The sequence below is a fragment of the Saimiri boliviensis genome, chromosome 7 (genome assembly GCF_048565385.1).
Source record: "Saimiri boliviensis isolate mSaiBol1 chromosome 7, mSaiBol1.pri, whole genome shotgun sequence".
NCBI lineage: Eukaryota > Metazoa > Chordata > Mammalia > Primates > Cebidae > Saimiri > Saimiri boliviensis.
The window spans coordinates 77,008,662-77,025,587 of NC_133455.1; the positions used below are offsets into that span (position 1 = coordinate 77,008,662).

The 16,926-nt window shown below is 35.1% G+C and overlaps 1 protein-coding gene and 1 pseudogene across 3 annotated transcripts in view; one reads left to right on the forward strand and one right to left on the reverse strand.

The window, feature by feature from the left end:
- Positions 1 to 16,926, forward strand: part of MON2 (MON2 homolog, regulator of endosome-to-Golgi trafficking) — a 137,191-nt gene that overhangs the window by 103,960 nt on the left and 16,305 nt on the right. For 2 of the 3 annotated variants that reach the window (XM_003926513.4, XM_074402829.1), the window contains exons 27-30: positions 3,153 to 3,296; positions 3,934 to 3,951; positions 4,243 to 4,371; positions 9,721 to 9,911. In XM_003926513.4, coding sequence (XP_003926562.1) covers positions 3,153 to 3,296; positions 3,934 to 3,951; positions 4,243 to 4,371; positions 9,721 to 9,911 — 482 coding nt within the window. The remainder of the gene's footprint in view (positions 1 to 3,152; positions 3,297 to 3,933; positions 3,952 to 4,242; positions 4,372 to 9,720; positions 9,912 to 16,926) is intronic. The other variant, XM_003926512.4, reaches the window with a different exon arrangement.
- On the reverse strand, positions 6,664 to 7,611 carry LOC120364976 (large ribosomal subunit protein eL8 pseudogene; annotated as a pseudogene).

The window sequence follows — 16,926 nt, forward strand, 5'->3', positions numbered from 1 at the left end:
AGCCTTTTGAGATGCCCGTAATCTGATACTCTCATTCAGATCGTTGATTCAGGTTTTTGTATATGTGTACCGGATAAACAAGAAACAACGTTTTTGTTAGTTTTCTGAAACAAAGTATACATTTTATTTTTAAAAAAGTAGAATCATTTATCCCAACTACTAGTAATTTGTTCTGAGCTTTTAATAGCTTTGAAAACAAAATATACCTTCAGTTTGAAACTTAGGAAGGGTTATTGTTGTTTATATTATTTTAAAATTATTAATGTTCACACTAGCCATTGTTGTATTGTATGATCACCTAAATGATGTGTCATAGATCTTGAATGTGAGATTTTGAATGGATCTCTAGTATTTCCTAACAGAAAAATGTATATTTTATTATTGTGTTTTTATGTTTTCTTCCACAGGTGCCACAACATTTTTGCACAAGCCAAATTTACTTGCTTTTGGACTTTATCCTTAAACTAATAGTTATCCCGCAAAACATTTTGTTGGTTAAAAGCTATTTTCTTTCCTAAGAGAAAAACTGATTTCTGATATTATGTATTCTTTCTAAAGAGGAGCATTTATGTTGTCTTCCTCAGTGCTTTTATATTGTTTAGGACTTCAAGTTCTCAGTCTTCTCTTTGTTCTCAAATCACCAGTTCCCAGCCAAGTTGACATAGTTATGTGTGCTAATTTATTTATTTATTGCCAAGTTATCTTAGCATGTGTAGAGGAGCTGGGAATTTAATTATCTGCCTTTTGTGTGTGCTATACTGTAAGTCCTGAGGTCAGGAAACTGCATCTGTCTTATTTGCTGCTAAACTTCTTAGTCAGGTGGCTGGAAACTGTCTGCTTTCATCACCAGGGCTGCCCAAGTTGTGCTCCAGGAGACAGCATCACACTGTATGTGAATGATGCCCTTGGAGTGTGTAACAAAGCTCTGTCTTCTAAATAACATGGGCAAGTTTCTTAATCTTTCTATACTTCAGCTTCCTCATCTATTAAGTAAAAATAATAAATCTATACCTTTTTGCTTGTTAAGTGGGATATTTTTAAGGCCCTTAGTGCCGGGCATGTGTTAAACATGCAGTAAATGTTAGCTGTTGTTATTTTCATCTCTGAGTTCTCTAGCAAAGTCTTAGTATGTGCCAGGCACTGAATGGATTATTATTAAATGAGTTAGTAAGTGAAACTTTAAACAATATAAGAAATTAGATATTCAGTATTTTTTCTTGCCTTCACATACACAGCTTTCAAGGACTAATAGGTAATATCCAGATTGCTTGTTGATTCTTAGTTTTTGAACTAAAATTTGTTATCAGTTTTCTTCTATAGATTTTTCTGATATTCAAACTTAAGAATACTGAAGAAAAACCCATAAAAACTTTTTCTTAGATGGAATTTGTTGTTGAAAAATTGTGGGTTTTAAAATTATGCATTTTAAAGTCCCAAAATTGCTCTATAAATCAACCATAACACTATTAGTATATTTTCTTTTTATAAAGGATGATTGAAAATCAAAATGTATAATCAAAGTCATTAATTTGTGTTAACATACTTACAAAGAAATTATAATACTTAGTTTTCTCAGGTACCTACATGTGCTTCTTTGGTTGTTGTTAGTCATTTAAAATAAAAGAATGCACTCAGAGTAATTCAGACTCTTTTTCCACAATAATTACTACTTGTTTACTTCTAAGAGTTAAGACCCAGCAAGAGGTTAATGAAGAAGAAAGTAGAACGATAAGCAGTCAACAAAGAGAATTTTTAGACTATATAAATTTTACTATTCAAATTCTTCATTATTTTTGAGAAAAAAACTGAGATGGTATTATATGTCTTTATACTACTTTCTTACATTATAATTATAGAACAGTCAAACTTAGGTATGGGCAGCACTTGCATGTCTGTTTTCTATGGCAGTGCAGTTTTAGCTAAAACTTTCATTACAGCTAAATGGTTATATCTCCTCTAAGGAAAAATAAAACTCATGTGTTATCTGATAAGTTAAAGGCCCTGGAGTGCATAAAATAAATTTTGGACGTATTTTTAAAGAAATTTTCTAAAAAATGCTTTGAATTTTGGTTTAGGATTTTAAGAGTATCTATACTCTCAGGCATAAAGTGATCATGCTTTTTGTCTTATAAAGCACAAGTATATTTTAGACACTTCATAAATAACATCATTAATATTTTTCTCACAGAGAGAAATGAAGACTTAAACAAAAAAATATGAAAATAAAAAATAAATTGGCTAGAAAAAAAAGCCCAAAAGATTTAAGTATTTTCAACACGTTTGAATAATTAAAGTCTACAGTGTCATGAGATGTATTTTATTCTTTCTTCCTATCAAATTATTTGAAGAAATCTGGAGACACTAGTTACTATCTATTAAAGTGTTATTTTCTTATGTTAACATTTTAATTTATTTTGAATCAAATCTATATATTTAGATACCTTTCACATTAAATATACACAGCCCTGTTAAAAATTAATCCGTATATATATATTTTTTAGAAACAAATGTTCATAGATGACTTATTTTCCCAACTGTAACACACATGTTTATTTGTTAAAGTTGTTGGACCAGCCATGGTGCAGAAATCAGGTGTCATTTCAATGAACTTACATCACTAAATTTGAAGTCAGTGCTGTTGTAGTCAGTCACACATTCTTAATGGCCTAGTGTCTGTGTTACTGAACAGACGATCAGATTGTAGAACCTGAGGACTGCCTGGGACTTCTCTTTGCTCTTTTTCTGTTCTATTAAAAAATAAATTACCCTTTTTTGTTTTGTTTTGTTTTTTTTCCTTTTTGTGGAGAACAGGGTCTCGCTATATTGCCCAGGCAGGTCTCGAACTCCTGGGCTCAAGCTATCCTCCCGCCTCTAGCCTCCCTAAGAGCTGGGATTACAGGTGTGAGCCACAGCGCCCGGCCAGAAATAAATTACACTTTAAAAAAAGAACGTTGTTTTAGCTGATTGTTTCAGCCTATACATTATTCTATAACAATTTAAAATAGTTTATGTCCTGCAGGGCTTAGAAAAGATGGTATAATACATAAAATAAAACAGCTTTTAAGATTCTCTAGTTAAACAAATATATATACAGTAAAGAACTTAATGGAGTTCAGAGTATGCATTCTAATGTTCATATTTTGCTTTTATAGGCCATTTGTGTAGGACCAGAAAACATGCAGATAATGTATCCAGCTATATTTGACCAGTTGTTGGCATTTGTAGAATTTTCCTGTAAACCTCCACAGTATGGACAGCTGGAAACAAAGCACATTGCAAATGCAAAATATAATCAGGTAATTTACTGTAAATTTTATTTACTTTGTAAGATTTCTTGGCTTAATATAAATACAGTTCCACTTAAGATGGACTTTTATTATCTCAGAAAAAGATACTTTTCACTCACAAATGTACTTACAGATGTCTATTAACAGTATAAGTTGAATAGAAATATTGTTTGGGAAACCAGTTCTGTGTCCTTTTTCTCCTCATTTATGACTTTCCTCTTCCAACTGGTTCTTCAGAAAGTTTGGCCTTTTATATTATTCTACAGTACATCTTCCTTGAAAAATTTAAGTTCCTTTGTACCTCTTTCTTGGTTGCCCCATTCCAATACGAAACAGCTTCTAAATTCCTAAGTCTAATCTTACTTAAAATAGATACCTGCCATGCAAGATGAAGAAACTGTTTGTACTAAATAACAAGTTGTACACTACTGGTGTGAAATTTAGTTGGATTTTACATAAAATATTTTTATAGCCATAGTTGGCAAATTTTATCTTTGGCTTAGGGGAAAAGTAAATTTCTGAATGCATGCACATGCTGATTTTGCTCACTCAACATAAAAATTATTTTATATCATCTGAAAGTAGTTTTAATATGTATTAACTTTTCTCATTCTATTTGTCTTGCAACACAATGGAATCACAATAGATCCAACTATTTGCACCGGTGAGTTAAATTTCCTAAAATTGTCCTAACCTATTGGCAACAAATAAAGTACATCTTTCCCGGTTCTTGGTAGAATGCTCTGTGTGCTTTTTCCAATAGTTTTAATTTTTGCCTGGCTGAAAATTATTTTTTTCATGAAGTACATATCTCTTTGAAAACTTTGCATGTGTAATATAATCTGACCTAAAAGCAAGACCTGAACTTTAAGACAAATATGCTTTCTCTTTGAAAACGATATGATTAAATTAATCCTGTTTATTTTTAACTGCGTGTGAAAATATTACTTTCTAGGCGGAATGGGTAGCCTTGAATTATGTGCCGTTTGCGGAAAGATCTTTAGAAGTAGTTGTGGATTTATACCAAAAAACAGCGTGTCACAAAGCAGTGGTGAATGAGAAAGTGCTCCAGAATATTATTAAGGTACCTTTTTTTCATTTCTACACTTTCATTAGATGGTGAGGACATTATTGAAATTATTCCTTAGGTAATATTATATTGGGATAAATGGAAAATATAATTTGTATTATTATTTATGACTTTTATCCAACACTCATGAATTGTATTTAGCAAGCCATTTTTCTAAAGTATGAGAAGTTCTTTTTAGTGAAAAATATTTTAACATACATGTGCATTAAATATGTTAGAGTTCTTACATTTTGCCACATAAGACAGTGAGGATCCTCATTCCTAGGACAGTATTTCTCAAGCTTCACGGTTGGTGAGCATTTAGGGAGAAATTAACAACGCAGCCTTAACTGAACTGAACTGAACATGCATGCTGAGTTTTTTAAGCCACTTTTTTACTGTATGGACAGCCATTTAAAAAATTGTTGATTTTGTTCCATTCCTCTAAGGCTTATTTCTTGTTTTCCCCTGTTTTGAAGAACTAACCCTATACCTTGTTTTTCCTCTACCATGTGGATATACCTTACACTGATTGTATAAATACCAGACCAACCTTCCCACCTTTCGTCATTGGTGATTTTTTTCATTTTTCTTTCAGCATCTTATACAAGGATTATTAAGGGTTTGATACTATAAGAATTTTCTCTCAACTGTACTTCCTACTCAAATTGTCATCCTCTTTCAGCTTTCCTTTATTCCCATATCCCTTAAACAGTTTGTGGCCTTCACCTTGTCACCACTCACTCCTTGCCTATTGTGTGTTGGCTTATGACCATATTGCTCTACAGAAACTGCTTTCTCAAAGTTACAAAAGACCAAATCTTCACAGCCTAAGTCCTTTTCTAGGGATTTATCTTCCCTATAGCATGGTACTGGCCTTCTGAAAGCTGAGCTTTCTAAAAGCTCTTTCTTCCCTTGACTTTTATGATACTTTTCTTTCCTGACTGCTTACTTCACCAAAACTATCCCCTCTTCATTTATTGAACGTGTTTTTCAGGCATCTTTCTACAAGTTACTAGTACTTTTAAAATGAATAAAATGATTCTTACATTTAATAATTCAATATAGAGAATAAAGAAAGGCAAACAAGTAATAATACAGTGTGTTAAGTGCTGGGTAAAGACCAGAGTGGAGGCTTTGCATTCAGGTAGCCTGACTTCAAGTAGTCCACTATTGGCTTACTGCTTTATGACTTTTGGCAAATTAACCTATGTGAGTATGTTTCTCATCTGTAAAGAATAATACCAACACCACTTTCATGTCTTAACTATATTAAGAGAATCCATTGAGGTATGGCATTTAACGATGCTTGCCAAGTAGTCAGTGCTGAATAAAAATGGAGTTCCTCTGAAAGACAAAAAACTAAGTAAACTGCTGAGGGGATTTGGGCAAGAATTAACAGAGATGACACTTGAAGGAGTTAAGAGTTAGATTAAAAAGGAGGAGTCAGGTATTATAGGTAAATTAAGCAGTATAGAAGATCATGGTGTATATTTAAGAAATGTTGAGAAATTTAGTTCAGGACCTGGGATATGTCTGACAGGATACCTGTCGGTCTTTTAAGCTATCATAAGATCAGACTTTGTTCTTTAACCATTGAAGGACTGAATACCAAAGAGTGATATGAATCAGTTTGTATTTTTTTGTTTGTATTTTTTTTTTTTTTTTTTTTTTTTTTAGAGACAGAGTTTTACTCTGTTACCCAGGCAGGAGTGGAGTGGCATAGCTATAGCTTACTGTACCCTTGAGCTCCTGATCCCATGTGATCTTCCTGCCTCAGCCTCCCAAGTAGCTGGGACTACAGGTGGACACCACCACCACCCCCAGCTGATTTTTAATTTTTGTAGAGACTGGATTTTGCTGTGTTGCCCAGGCTGGTCTCAAACTCCTGGCCTCAGTCAGCCCTCTAACCTCTTTCTCCCAAAGCACTGGGATTATAAGTGTGAGCCACTGTGCCTGGCTCAGTTTATATATAACATAAGACATGTGTCACTGAAGTCTCCGCCTCCCAGATTCAAGCAATTCTTCCACCTCAGCCTCCTGAGTAGCTGGGACTACAGGTGCACACCACCACACCTGGCTAATTTTTGTATTTTTAGTAGAGATGGAGTTTCACCATGTTGGCCAGGCTGGTCTTGAACTTCTGACCTCAAGTGATCCACCCACCTCAGCCTCCCAAAGTGCTGGAAATAAAGGCGTGAGCCACTGTGTCCAGCCACTCAGTTTATATTTTTAAAAGAGTTAAATGATCTCTTTTTTTTTTTTTTGAAGGAAAATTTGCATGATTTTATAGAAAACAGTGTACATTTAACCCAGTTTCATGTCAAGTTCTTTAGCCTTTGCCTTTTCGAGCTTGGCAATGCGAGCCACAGACTTGGGACCCAGGACATTGCCTCCCCAGTGACGGCGGATCTCATCATATCTGTCATTGTAGTTGGTGCGGATAGCTTCCACCAGCTTAGCCAAAGCACCTTTGTCTTCCGAGTTCACGTATGTGAAGGCGACAGTGGTGCAAGTCTTCCTGTGGACTAGACGTCCCAGTCTTGCCTTCTCCTTGATAACGCAGTAAGGGACTCCCATTTTACGACACAGGGCAGGCAAGAAGATAACGAGCTCAATAGGGTCTACGTGTGCTATCACCAGCAGCTGAGCTTTCTTGTTCTCCACCAAGGTGGTGATGGTGTTAACTCCTGCTCGAAGAACAGGTGGTCTCTTAGTGGGGACATCCCCTTTGCCAGACGCTTTCTTCTTGACCCGGGCCAACAGCCTCTGCTTCTTTTCTTTCTTCGTCTCTGGTCTATACTTGTGGGCCAGCTTAAGCAGCTGAGTAGCTGTTTGGCAGTCCAGGGCCTGGGTGAACTGGTTAATTGCAGGGGACACTTTCAGCCGCTTACAGAGGATGGCTCTCTGCCACTGCAACCTGATATAGCGGGGCCATTTCACAAAGCGGGTGAGGTCTCTTTTGGGCTAATGTCTTGTCCAATGCCAAAATTTTTAGGCCTTTTCTCAAATAGTGGATTCACCACTTTCTTGGCCTCCTGCTTCTTCATGACAGCAGGGGCCGGAGCCACCTTCTTCCCCTTGGCTTTCTTTCCTTTCGGCATCTTGGGTGTTGGGAAGAGAGCTGATCTCTTTTCTAAAATCCCATTTTGTTGGTACCACTTACCACATTGTTTTGTGGTTGATTGGACAAGGCTCTTTCTCCAAAATTGTGAACCTTGTGGTCGCAGACAATCGCTGAGCACATGCTGTATACCACTTTCTATTTAGTTTTGTAAACATTTTTAAAAATAAAATGTATAAATTGAATGGATCTGCTATGCTGAATGTTTTCTTGATTTTAGTAAAATATCAATGACACTAATACACCATACTTTTCTTTTATCTTAGCTTGAGTTATAAAATGTGAACTCAGAATGGCCCATGTATCACTTAGTATTCTTTTGGTTGCAAATGACATACACTCAGGCTCTGACTAGCTTTAACAATAAAGGGAATTTTTTGGCATGCTTACTTAGAAAATTCAAAGATAGAGGAAGGGCTTTGATTTGTTGATCCAGTGGATCAGCAGTATTATCAAAAACTACATTTTTTTCTCTAGACTGTTCTGCTAAGAATTGACCATATCATTTTTTCTTCATAGCTGTAGGCCAGTAATAGGATTATGTGTCCTATAGGGAGACTGAGACAGAGACGGAGAGAGTGTGTATGTTCATGCACACACACGTTCACACACTTCTATTCTTCTTAAGTTCCTAAAATTAATTTTTAGTGGACCAGCTTAGGTCCCATACCCACTCTTAAGCCAATGATTATGGCCAGGGAAACAGAGTGGATTCATTGGCTTGATCAGCTCTGTCATCTCTTTGCCTGACTTCCCAAACTATAAGTAGGAACAGTTCTTCCCAAAGCACATGGATGTATGGAGGTGGAAAGTAGGGAAGGAGTTAAGTAGATTCTGGGTGTGTTCATTATCTGTTAATGAAGGCCCATTTCATGCTACTGTGTAATGGTTAATATGTATACTATGTGAATACTCTGTAATAATTTGTGTGGAAGGTGATGATACTTGGTTTTATATCCTTGAAATACGATAATTTATCTTTTCTGCACTTTCTTAGACCGGAATTTTTACTCTAATGCAAATTGCCTGACAGTATGCCAAAATTGTTGATAGTGCTCTGTGTTAGTTTGCTATGATGTTTTGGTCAATCTAGTGTTCTAATTGCCAGATAGAACTGTGATCAGAGAAATTCATTCTCAACCTCCAAATTAGTTCTTTTAATAAATAAAAGCCACCTGTCTCAAAAGTTGATCACTTAAAAAGATAAGTCACTGTACTCAGCCACTGTATGTCTAGTCACTGTACATAACTCAAATGCACTACTCCTGTACCCTCAGTGGTCAAATCTTAAATTACCAGTTTTACTGAAATATTTGGAGAAGGAAAAAAGTACACACAAATTAGAGTAGGTTATAAAACTCAAATAATTTTACAGATAGACCATACAACTTCAAGTTATTTACATTTTATGTTTTATTTACTGTTCCCTCGCCATTACTGGGAAAATTCAGTCATGCATTGCTTAAGTACAGAGATACATTCTGAGAGATGCATTGTTAGGCCATTTCACTGTTGTCTGAACATCAGTCGTAGTGTACTTACACAAACCTAGGTGGTATAGCTTACTTCACACCTATGCTACGTGGTCTACCGTATATATGTGGCAGATGACTGTATAAACAATACTGACCCTTTGTAGATGTTATATCCACATCAGCCAAATTACTTTTTGCTGAGAGAACTCTGGCAGAATTTATGATTCCATAACATCAGGTTAAGAAAAGCTACAGGATTGTGTTTCCTACTCTTAACTTTCCAGGTGATATCCCTATTATTAATGATGAAAAACTGAAGTTCAAAAATGTTATTTTTTAAGGCTCATTGTTTATAAGATAGAGACAGGATTTAAAAGTATATCTTTCCAGGTAATATTTAAAGACCATGTCTGAGAATTGGCCTTTCTGGGAAATAATATCCTTTTTTAAATGAAAATACCATCCCTTTTTTTTTTTTTGAGATGGAGTCTCGCACTCTCGCCCAGGCTATGGTGTCGTGGTGCGATCTCAGCTCCCTGCAGCTCCACCTCCTGGGTTCAAGCAATTCTCCTGCCTCGGCCTCTGGAGTAGCTGGGACTACAGGCATGTGCCACCATGCCCTGCTAATTTTTTTTGAAAAATGCCATCCTTTTAAAAATGAAAATACCTATGCTGTTTTTTTTTCTGCTGTAGTTTTTCTTAAGTAATTAAAATTGTGTGTGTATGTTTTAATTAATACTTATATTAAACTGTTCTTATTTTCAGACTCTTAGGGTTCCTCTCAGTTTGAAGTATTCCTGCCCTTCTGAAAGCACATGGAAACTGGCAGTATCCTCTCTTCTCAAGGTTCTTTCTATTGGACTACCTGTTGCCCGGCAGCATGCTTCTTCTGGAAAATTTGACAGTATGTGGCCAGAACTAGCCAATACTTTTGAAGATTTTCTCTTTACTAAAAGGTCAGCGCATTCATTTTTAAAATTAAGACAATCTTTCGAGAAGTGGCACATTATATCTTCACTTGCTCTAAAAACAGTTTTTATCTTTATTAATTAAAAAAGTAATTGATTATTAAGGTTGCTAGATTGTATTAAAAACATAGGCATTTATCCACTGGGTACATTATCCATGAACAATAGAGATTTTTGGTTTTTGTATTGGTTTTGGTTATAAGATAGGAATATCATATATAAAACAATATGAATGCATCATACGTAAGAATTTTAACTTAATAAAACTAAGAAGATTCATCTTTTAATTTGGTGCCCATTGGGCATTTCAAGAGAAAAGCCATTTTAGAAAATCAGTGTATTACCAGAATAAATACGATGAGTAGCAATATGATTATTGATCAGTTCTTCAAGGTCTTTAGATTTGTCAAGGAATAACGGAATTTTTATTGTATGATATATAATTTAAAGCTTTTATTTAGGATGCTATTTTGACCCCTCACTGAACTATAGTAGGATAATTGGAACACAGACTACATGTTTTGAATGAAGAATTTGCTGAGGTCTATCTAGGAGAGCTGTGCTATTCAGTACAGTAGCAATCACTAGTTACAAATGACTACTTAAAACCAAAATGTAAATAAAATTAAAACTTTTTTCAGTCACTCTAGGCATATTTTAAGTACTCATTGCCATGGGTGACTAGCAGCTGCCACGCTGGGTAGGGCAGATTATTGGACGTTTCATCACTGAAAGTTATGTTGGGCAGGACAGATGTAAAGCATGCCCTTTTACTAAGTGTGGACTTGTCTTTAATACCTGTGGTAGCCAGGCAGTCTTTAATCCTTCTAGCACAAGTAATTATCCTTTGTGCTACTGTGGTGAAATTATTTTCTGAGACAGAGTCTCGCCGTGTTGCCCAGGCGCAAGCAGAGCACTGTGATCACAACTCACTGTAGCCTTGACCTCCCAGGCTCAAGCAATCCTTTTACCACAACCTCCTGAGTAGCTGGGGCTACAAGTGCCTGCCACCACACCTGGCTGATTTTTAAACTTTTTGTAGAGATGGAGAGTCTCACAAGTTGCCTAGGTGTCTTGAACTTCTGGGCTCAAGTGATCCTCCCACTTTGGCCTCCCAAAGTGCTGGGATTACAGGCATGAGCCACTACACCTGGCCAATTTTTAAAATGTTTTTATCTATCAATCATTTTTTGATATTGTAAAATGATACCATGTACTGCTAAAAAAATGTTTAACATTATTAGTTTGAAACCACTGAAATTACAGATTTGATGTACTTGAAGAAAAAAACTACATTGACATATTGATAATGATTAAATGAGTCCACAACAGAATGAATTAACTGAAAAAAAATCTGTGTACTATTCTGATATGGTTTAATTATTCAGTAAAGAAAATTTCTAGGGTGCAGAAGATTAACTGGCATTTCCCCTACAAAAGCTTGTTTTATATTTCAGAATTTAAAATAATAACAGGTGATCTTAATTTCTGTCTTGAAAGTGGTCACGCTTTGTTTTGTATTTTTATATATTTTTCATTTCTAGAAATGTTATTGATAATGTAAGCATATTCTGTTTTTGAAGGAAAAATGATAGGCGCTCATAAACTATATTCAAACAAATTATGTTTTCATCTTTAAAATAACTGAAAAATTGAGTCCCTTTGATGTAAGAGCCTGAGTCACTGTTAATTTATATCAAGCACACAGGTTGAGAAATTTAAATTTTTCCTTTTCTTTGAATAAGCTTTCAGATCAGTTTGTTTTTTGTTTTTTGTTTTTTGTTTTTTAACAATGAGCAAAACTTCTTTAAGTATTTCTTTCCCTAGCCAGGTGCGATGACACACACCTGTAATCCCAGCGACTTGGGAGGCTGAGGTGGGAGGATTGCTCAAGCCCAGGAGTTCAAATCCAGCCTGAGCAACATAGCAAAGATTCTGTCTATTAAAAAAAAAAAAAAAAAAAAAAAGCCGGGCACGGTGGCTCAAGCCTGTAATCCCAGCACTTTGGGAGGCCGAGGCGGGTGGACCACGAGGTCGAAAGATCGAGACCATCCTGGTCAACATGGTGAAACCCCGTCTCTACTAAAAATACAAAAAACTAGCTGGGCATAGTGGTGCGTGCCTGTAATCCCAGCTACTTAGGAGGCTGAGGCAGGAGAATTGCCTAAGCCCAGGAGGCGGAGGTTGCGGTGAGCCGAGATCGCGCCATTGCACTCCAGCCTGGGTAACGAGCGAAACTCTGTCTCAAAAAAAAAAAAAAAAAAAAAATTATTTCTATGTAAAATAATACTATTTTATATAATTTTGTGTCAATGCAGTTGTAATATAATTTCATTTAAAAATTTAGCTCTAAATTTGGAGATTTTTGTTTTTGTTTTGCTTGAGACAGTTTTTCTGCCATCTTATTTTTGAGTTTCTTATTAAATATTCTTCACTTTCTGGACTTTATTCTTATTTTATTCAATTCTGTTTTCTGAAGAGTTTAATACAGAAAAGTGGAACCAAAGGCCAAATAATAGTATTTTACATAATTTTGTATCAATGCAGTTGTAGTATAATTTCATTTAAAATATTTTACCTGATTATAGCTTTCCTTACCTTAAAGATTTGAATATGTTTGTTGTGTTGAAAAATACATTATTACATAAGAAGTAGCTGGCATAGTAGATAAGAGCATTAGCTTGGTAACCAGACTACATGGATTCAGATCCCAGTTAGTACTACTTTATACAACTTTTTAGACAAATTATTAAACCTTTCAGTGACTCATTTTTCCTCATCTATTAAATGTCAATAATAATGCTCCCTAATTTATAGGGTTATTGTGAGGATTAAATCCCTTAAAATTAAGTGAATGCTTAAAATAGTACCTGGCATGTAAGTACTTTAAAAATGCTTGTTACCACTATTATTGTCATTAATGTTTTTTCTTTCTTTTAGAAGTGACATTATCCATATAATTTCCCATGAAACAGCTATATTTTAGAACAAATTCTAAAGACCAAAACTCTAAATAAACAAGATTTGGAAATTTATCTGTAAATTTGGAGGTTTTTGTTTGTTTTTGTTTTTCCTGAGACAGTGTCTCTCTCTGTCACCCAAGCTGGAGTGAAGTCGCATGTTCATGGCTCACTGCAGCCTCGACTTCCTGGGGTCAAGTGATTCTCCCACCTCAGCCTCCCTTGTAGCTTGGACTACATGCGTGCACCCACCACACCCAGCTAATTTTTGTATTTTTTGTAGAATTGGGATTTCACCATGTCACCCAGGCTTGGAGTTACTTTTAATGGCTAAAAAATAATAAAGATTCTAAATTCAGCTCTCAAGTAGCACGGTATCAGTATTCTAAGTTATGATTATTCTAGTTACAGATTTAAGCTTTCTATTCAATGGAGTAGTCGATGAGCACCCTAGATTGAGAGTCAGGAGACCTGTGACCTGGTCCTCACTTGCTGTCGTCTACTTTATGTTGATCGTGAGCTGGTCCTTGCCCATCAGTAGGCATTATTTATTTGAAAGGCAAAAAGAAGGCCAGGTGGACTGGCTCACACCTGTAATCCCAGTACTTTGGGAGGCCAAATTGGGAGAATTGTTTGGACCCAGGAGTTGGAGACCAGCCTGGGAATGTAGTGAGACTCTGCCTCTCCAAAAAAAATTTTAAATTAGCTGAGTGTGGTGGTATGTGCCTGTAGTCCCAGCTACTTTGTAGGCTGAGGTCGGATGATTGCTTGAGTTTAGGAGGTTGAGATTACAGTGACTTGTGATTGTGCCACTGCACTTTAGCTTGGTTGATAGAGTGAGACCCTGTCTCAAAAAAAGATGAAAAGTTATTTGTTGGAGTAATTGTAAAGGTCCATGATTATTTTCTGTATTTTGACTTAATGTTTAATCAGTCTTTTTAACTTATAGCTTATATTGTATAAAGCCAGTTTAGTTTTTGTATCATAGTTCAAAAATGCTTTAAGGCTCAGATCAAAAGCTTTTATTGGTCAGTTGGTGCTAAAAATGCAGTATTAAGAGAAGTTAAAAACCATGCACATTTTTACAGTTTCATGAGAAGATTTTTTTCTCTGTTGTTGTTTTCTAAATAATTGATAACTTTGGAGGTCATAAGCTTTTAGATTTTAAACTTAATGCCACATATAGACTATGTTCTGTAGCTGAAGTTTATCAGTAGTATTTGAATAGTAGGAAGACTGTTTTGGAATGTTGATTGGAATAGCAAGACTTAATGAATTTAAGTAAGACTAATATTTGATTATTTTTTATATTGATACCTTTATAAATTCTTTAACTTAATTAATACATACTCTAAGACTCTAAGAATAAACATATCTCTCTGTATTATTCCCCAACCGTTTTGATCTGCAAGATGCTTTGACAAGGGAATACAGTAACAAAGAAAATACAAATAAAATCAACTAGAAGAAAAGAAAGCCTTTGCATACCATTGAGGGCTATTATAATAAATAAATAGTTTCAGAGAAAGAAAAATACAAAGTTGAAATACATAAGGACTGCAAATTGGTAGACACTTGAAGTCTATTAGAAATTAATTCAGCCAACTTTGAGCACCAAAAGATGGTGGTTATCAAAGGAGACACAGTGGACCAGTGGGAAGTTATACAATTAATGATCTGTGGACCTTACATTAAAAATCACAAAGTACTGTGCAAAAGAATTGAAAACACATGTTCACACAAAAACTTTTATGCTAATGTTCATAGCAGCGTTTATTCATAGTAGCAAAAAGTGAAAATAACTCAAATGTTTATCAACTGATATCTAGATAAATCGAATGTGGTATATTCATAAAGTGGACTATTATTCAGCCATAAAAAATAATGAAGTGCTAATGCGTCCTCTAACATGGATAAACATTTAAAACATAATGCTAAGTAGAAGAAACTAGACGCAAAAGGCCATGTATTGTATTGTTTATGGGATAGATCCAGAGTAACAGATTGATACAGACAAAGTAGATTTATGGTTCCCAGGAGTGGAGGAAAGGGAGTTAAGGGGGGTGGCTACTAATGGGTACAGAGCTTTTTTGGGGGGTGATCAAAATGTTCTGGATTAGAAATGGTGATGGTTGTACAACTTTATTAATATACTAAAGAACAGTGAATTGTATATTTTAATAGGGTGAATTTTAGGCCGGGCATGGTGGCTCATGCCTGTAATCCCAGCACTTTGGGAGGCTGAGACAGGCAGATCATGAGATCAGGAGTTTGAGACTAGCCTGGCCAATGTGGTGAAACCCCATCTCTGCTAAAACTACAAAAATTAGCCAGGCGGGATGGTGCATGCCTTTAATCCCAGCTACTAGGGAGGCTGAGGCAGGAGAATTGCTTGAACCTGGAAGGTGGAGGAGGCAATGAGCAGAGGTCACTCCACTGCACTCCAGCCTGGGCGTCAGAGAGAGACTGCAGCTCAAACAAAAAAGGATGAATTTTATAGTATGTGGATTATATTGCAATAAAAATTTTTAAGAAATTTAAGATCTTAACATGGCTCATTTGTAACCTGCAGTATTGACCAGTGCCCCTTATAATTTATAGGTAGATTCTGTTAATCAGCATTTTTAAAAGCTCAGTCGATGTTTTGGATATGTTCTAATGATGGTAGTTATAAATTAAATAACTATTAGTTTAAGTTCTGGGATCAGGATACTCAGCCTGTGCACAGTTGAATAATGTCCTGATTTTTATGGATCACTGGAATTAGGAGTGAACCATTCAGTTTTTAGTTTTGTATGCTGCTCTCTTCCCTCATCATATGATATTTTTAAAATCCAGTTTAGTGTTTCTGATATATGATCCAAATAGTATTAACATTATTAATGTGTATTGAAACATACACACTAATACACCCTAGCACACACTATAAGCACTGAAAGTGTATATATCTTATACACACTATATACACAATATATAGATACTGTATATATACACACTAATAATATAGAAATATACACACTAGTAATTTAATATCTTAATATTACTAAACCCTTAATTTCCTTGGTTATAAATTAAAATTAAACACAACTTTTATCTCTAGAGATGCAGATATGATCTGTGAAGCTGCTTTGATGGCAGTGGTTGTGAAATTCCTATGATTGGTTCAGGTTTGAGTGAATTTCTTTCAGTTTTTTCCTCTAGTTCCTACTACCAATTTATAGTTAGCCTAGGACTTGGACACCAGAATCCAAGTTCCATAAGAAATGGACCGAGTCTATCTTGTTCACAGCTAGATCCTGAACACCAAGAATATAATGTCTGAAAGCAAAGTAGTTGGTAATCATTAGATATTTTTGAATGAAAAATGTCCAAATCAATGAAACCAAAGTCTGATGTCCATATATTTCTAGATACAAAATTGTATATTAATATTCAAAAGTGTATATTAAACCTAAATATTCTAATACTATTTTTACATCTACAATATAAAAGAGAATAATGTAGGCCCAAATATCAGATAAATCTAGGTTTAGGTTGTGGCCTCATCATTGAGTTAGTGTGTTCTTGGGCATATTAGTAGTTCAGTTCCCTCTTCTGTTGATTATATAATAATTACTACATGGAATTGCTATGGGAGATGATACAAATAAAGCTCTTAGTACAGTGCCTAACTTTTTAGCTGTCGTTATTGTAACAATTATTACTATTCTTTTCTCAACTGTTTTTAAATAGTAGTGTCTCACTGTTTTTTAACTCTATGTTCATTTTACTGTTCACTATTATTATTAGCCACAGAGTCTGGAATCCACCTTGGTTCTCTCAAAACTGTTGATTTTCTCTGTTCTTGTTGGAACAGTTTTCTGCTTTAGAAAATCTGTGTCAGTCCTCTTCTTTATAGATTATCTCTCTTTACTGTAAAGATCTTTAATCCATTGTATTTATTACAAATTAATGATTAATGGACTGTCTCTGAGTAAATAATTCAGCAACTTAACTAAGGCTCTCTTAAATCACAACCATAATAAGTAAATTCAGCTAACACC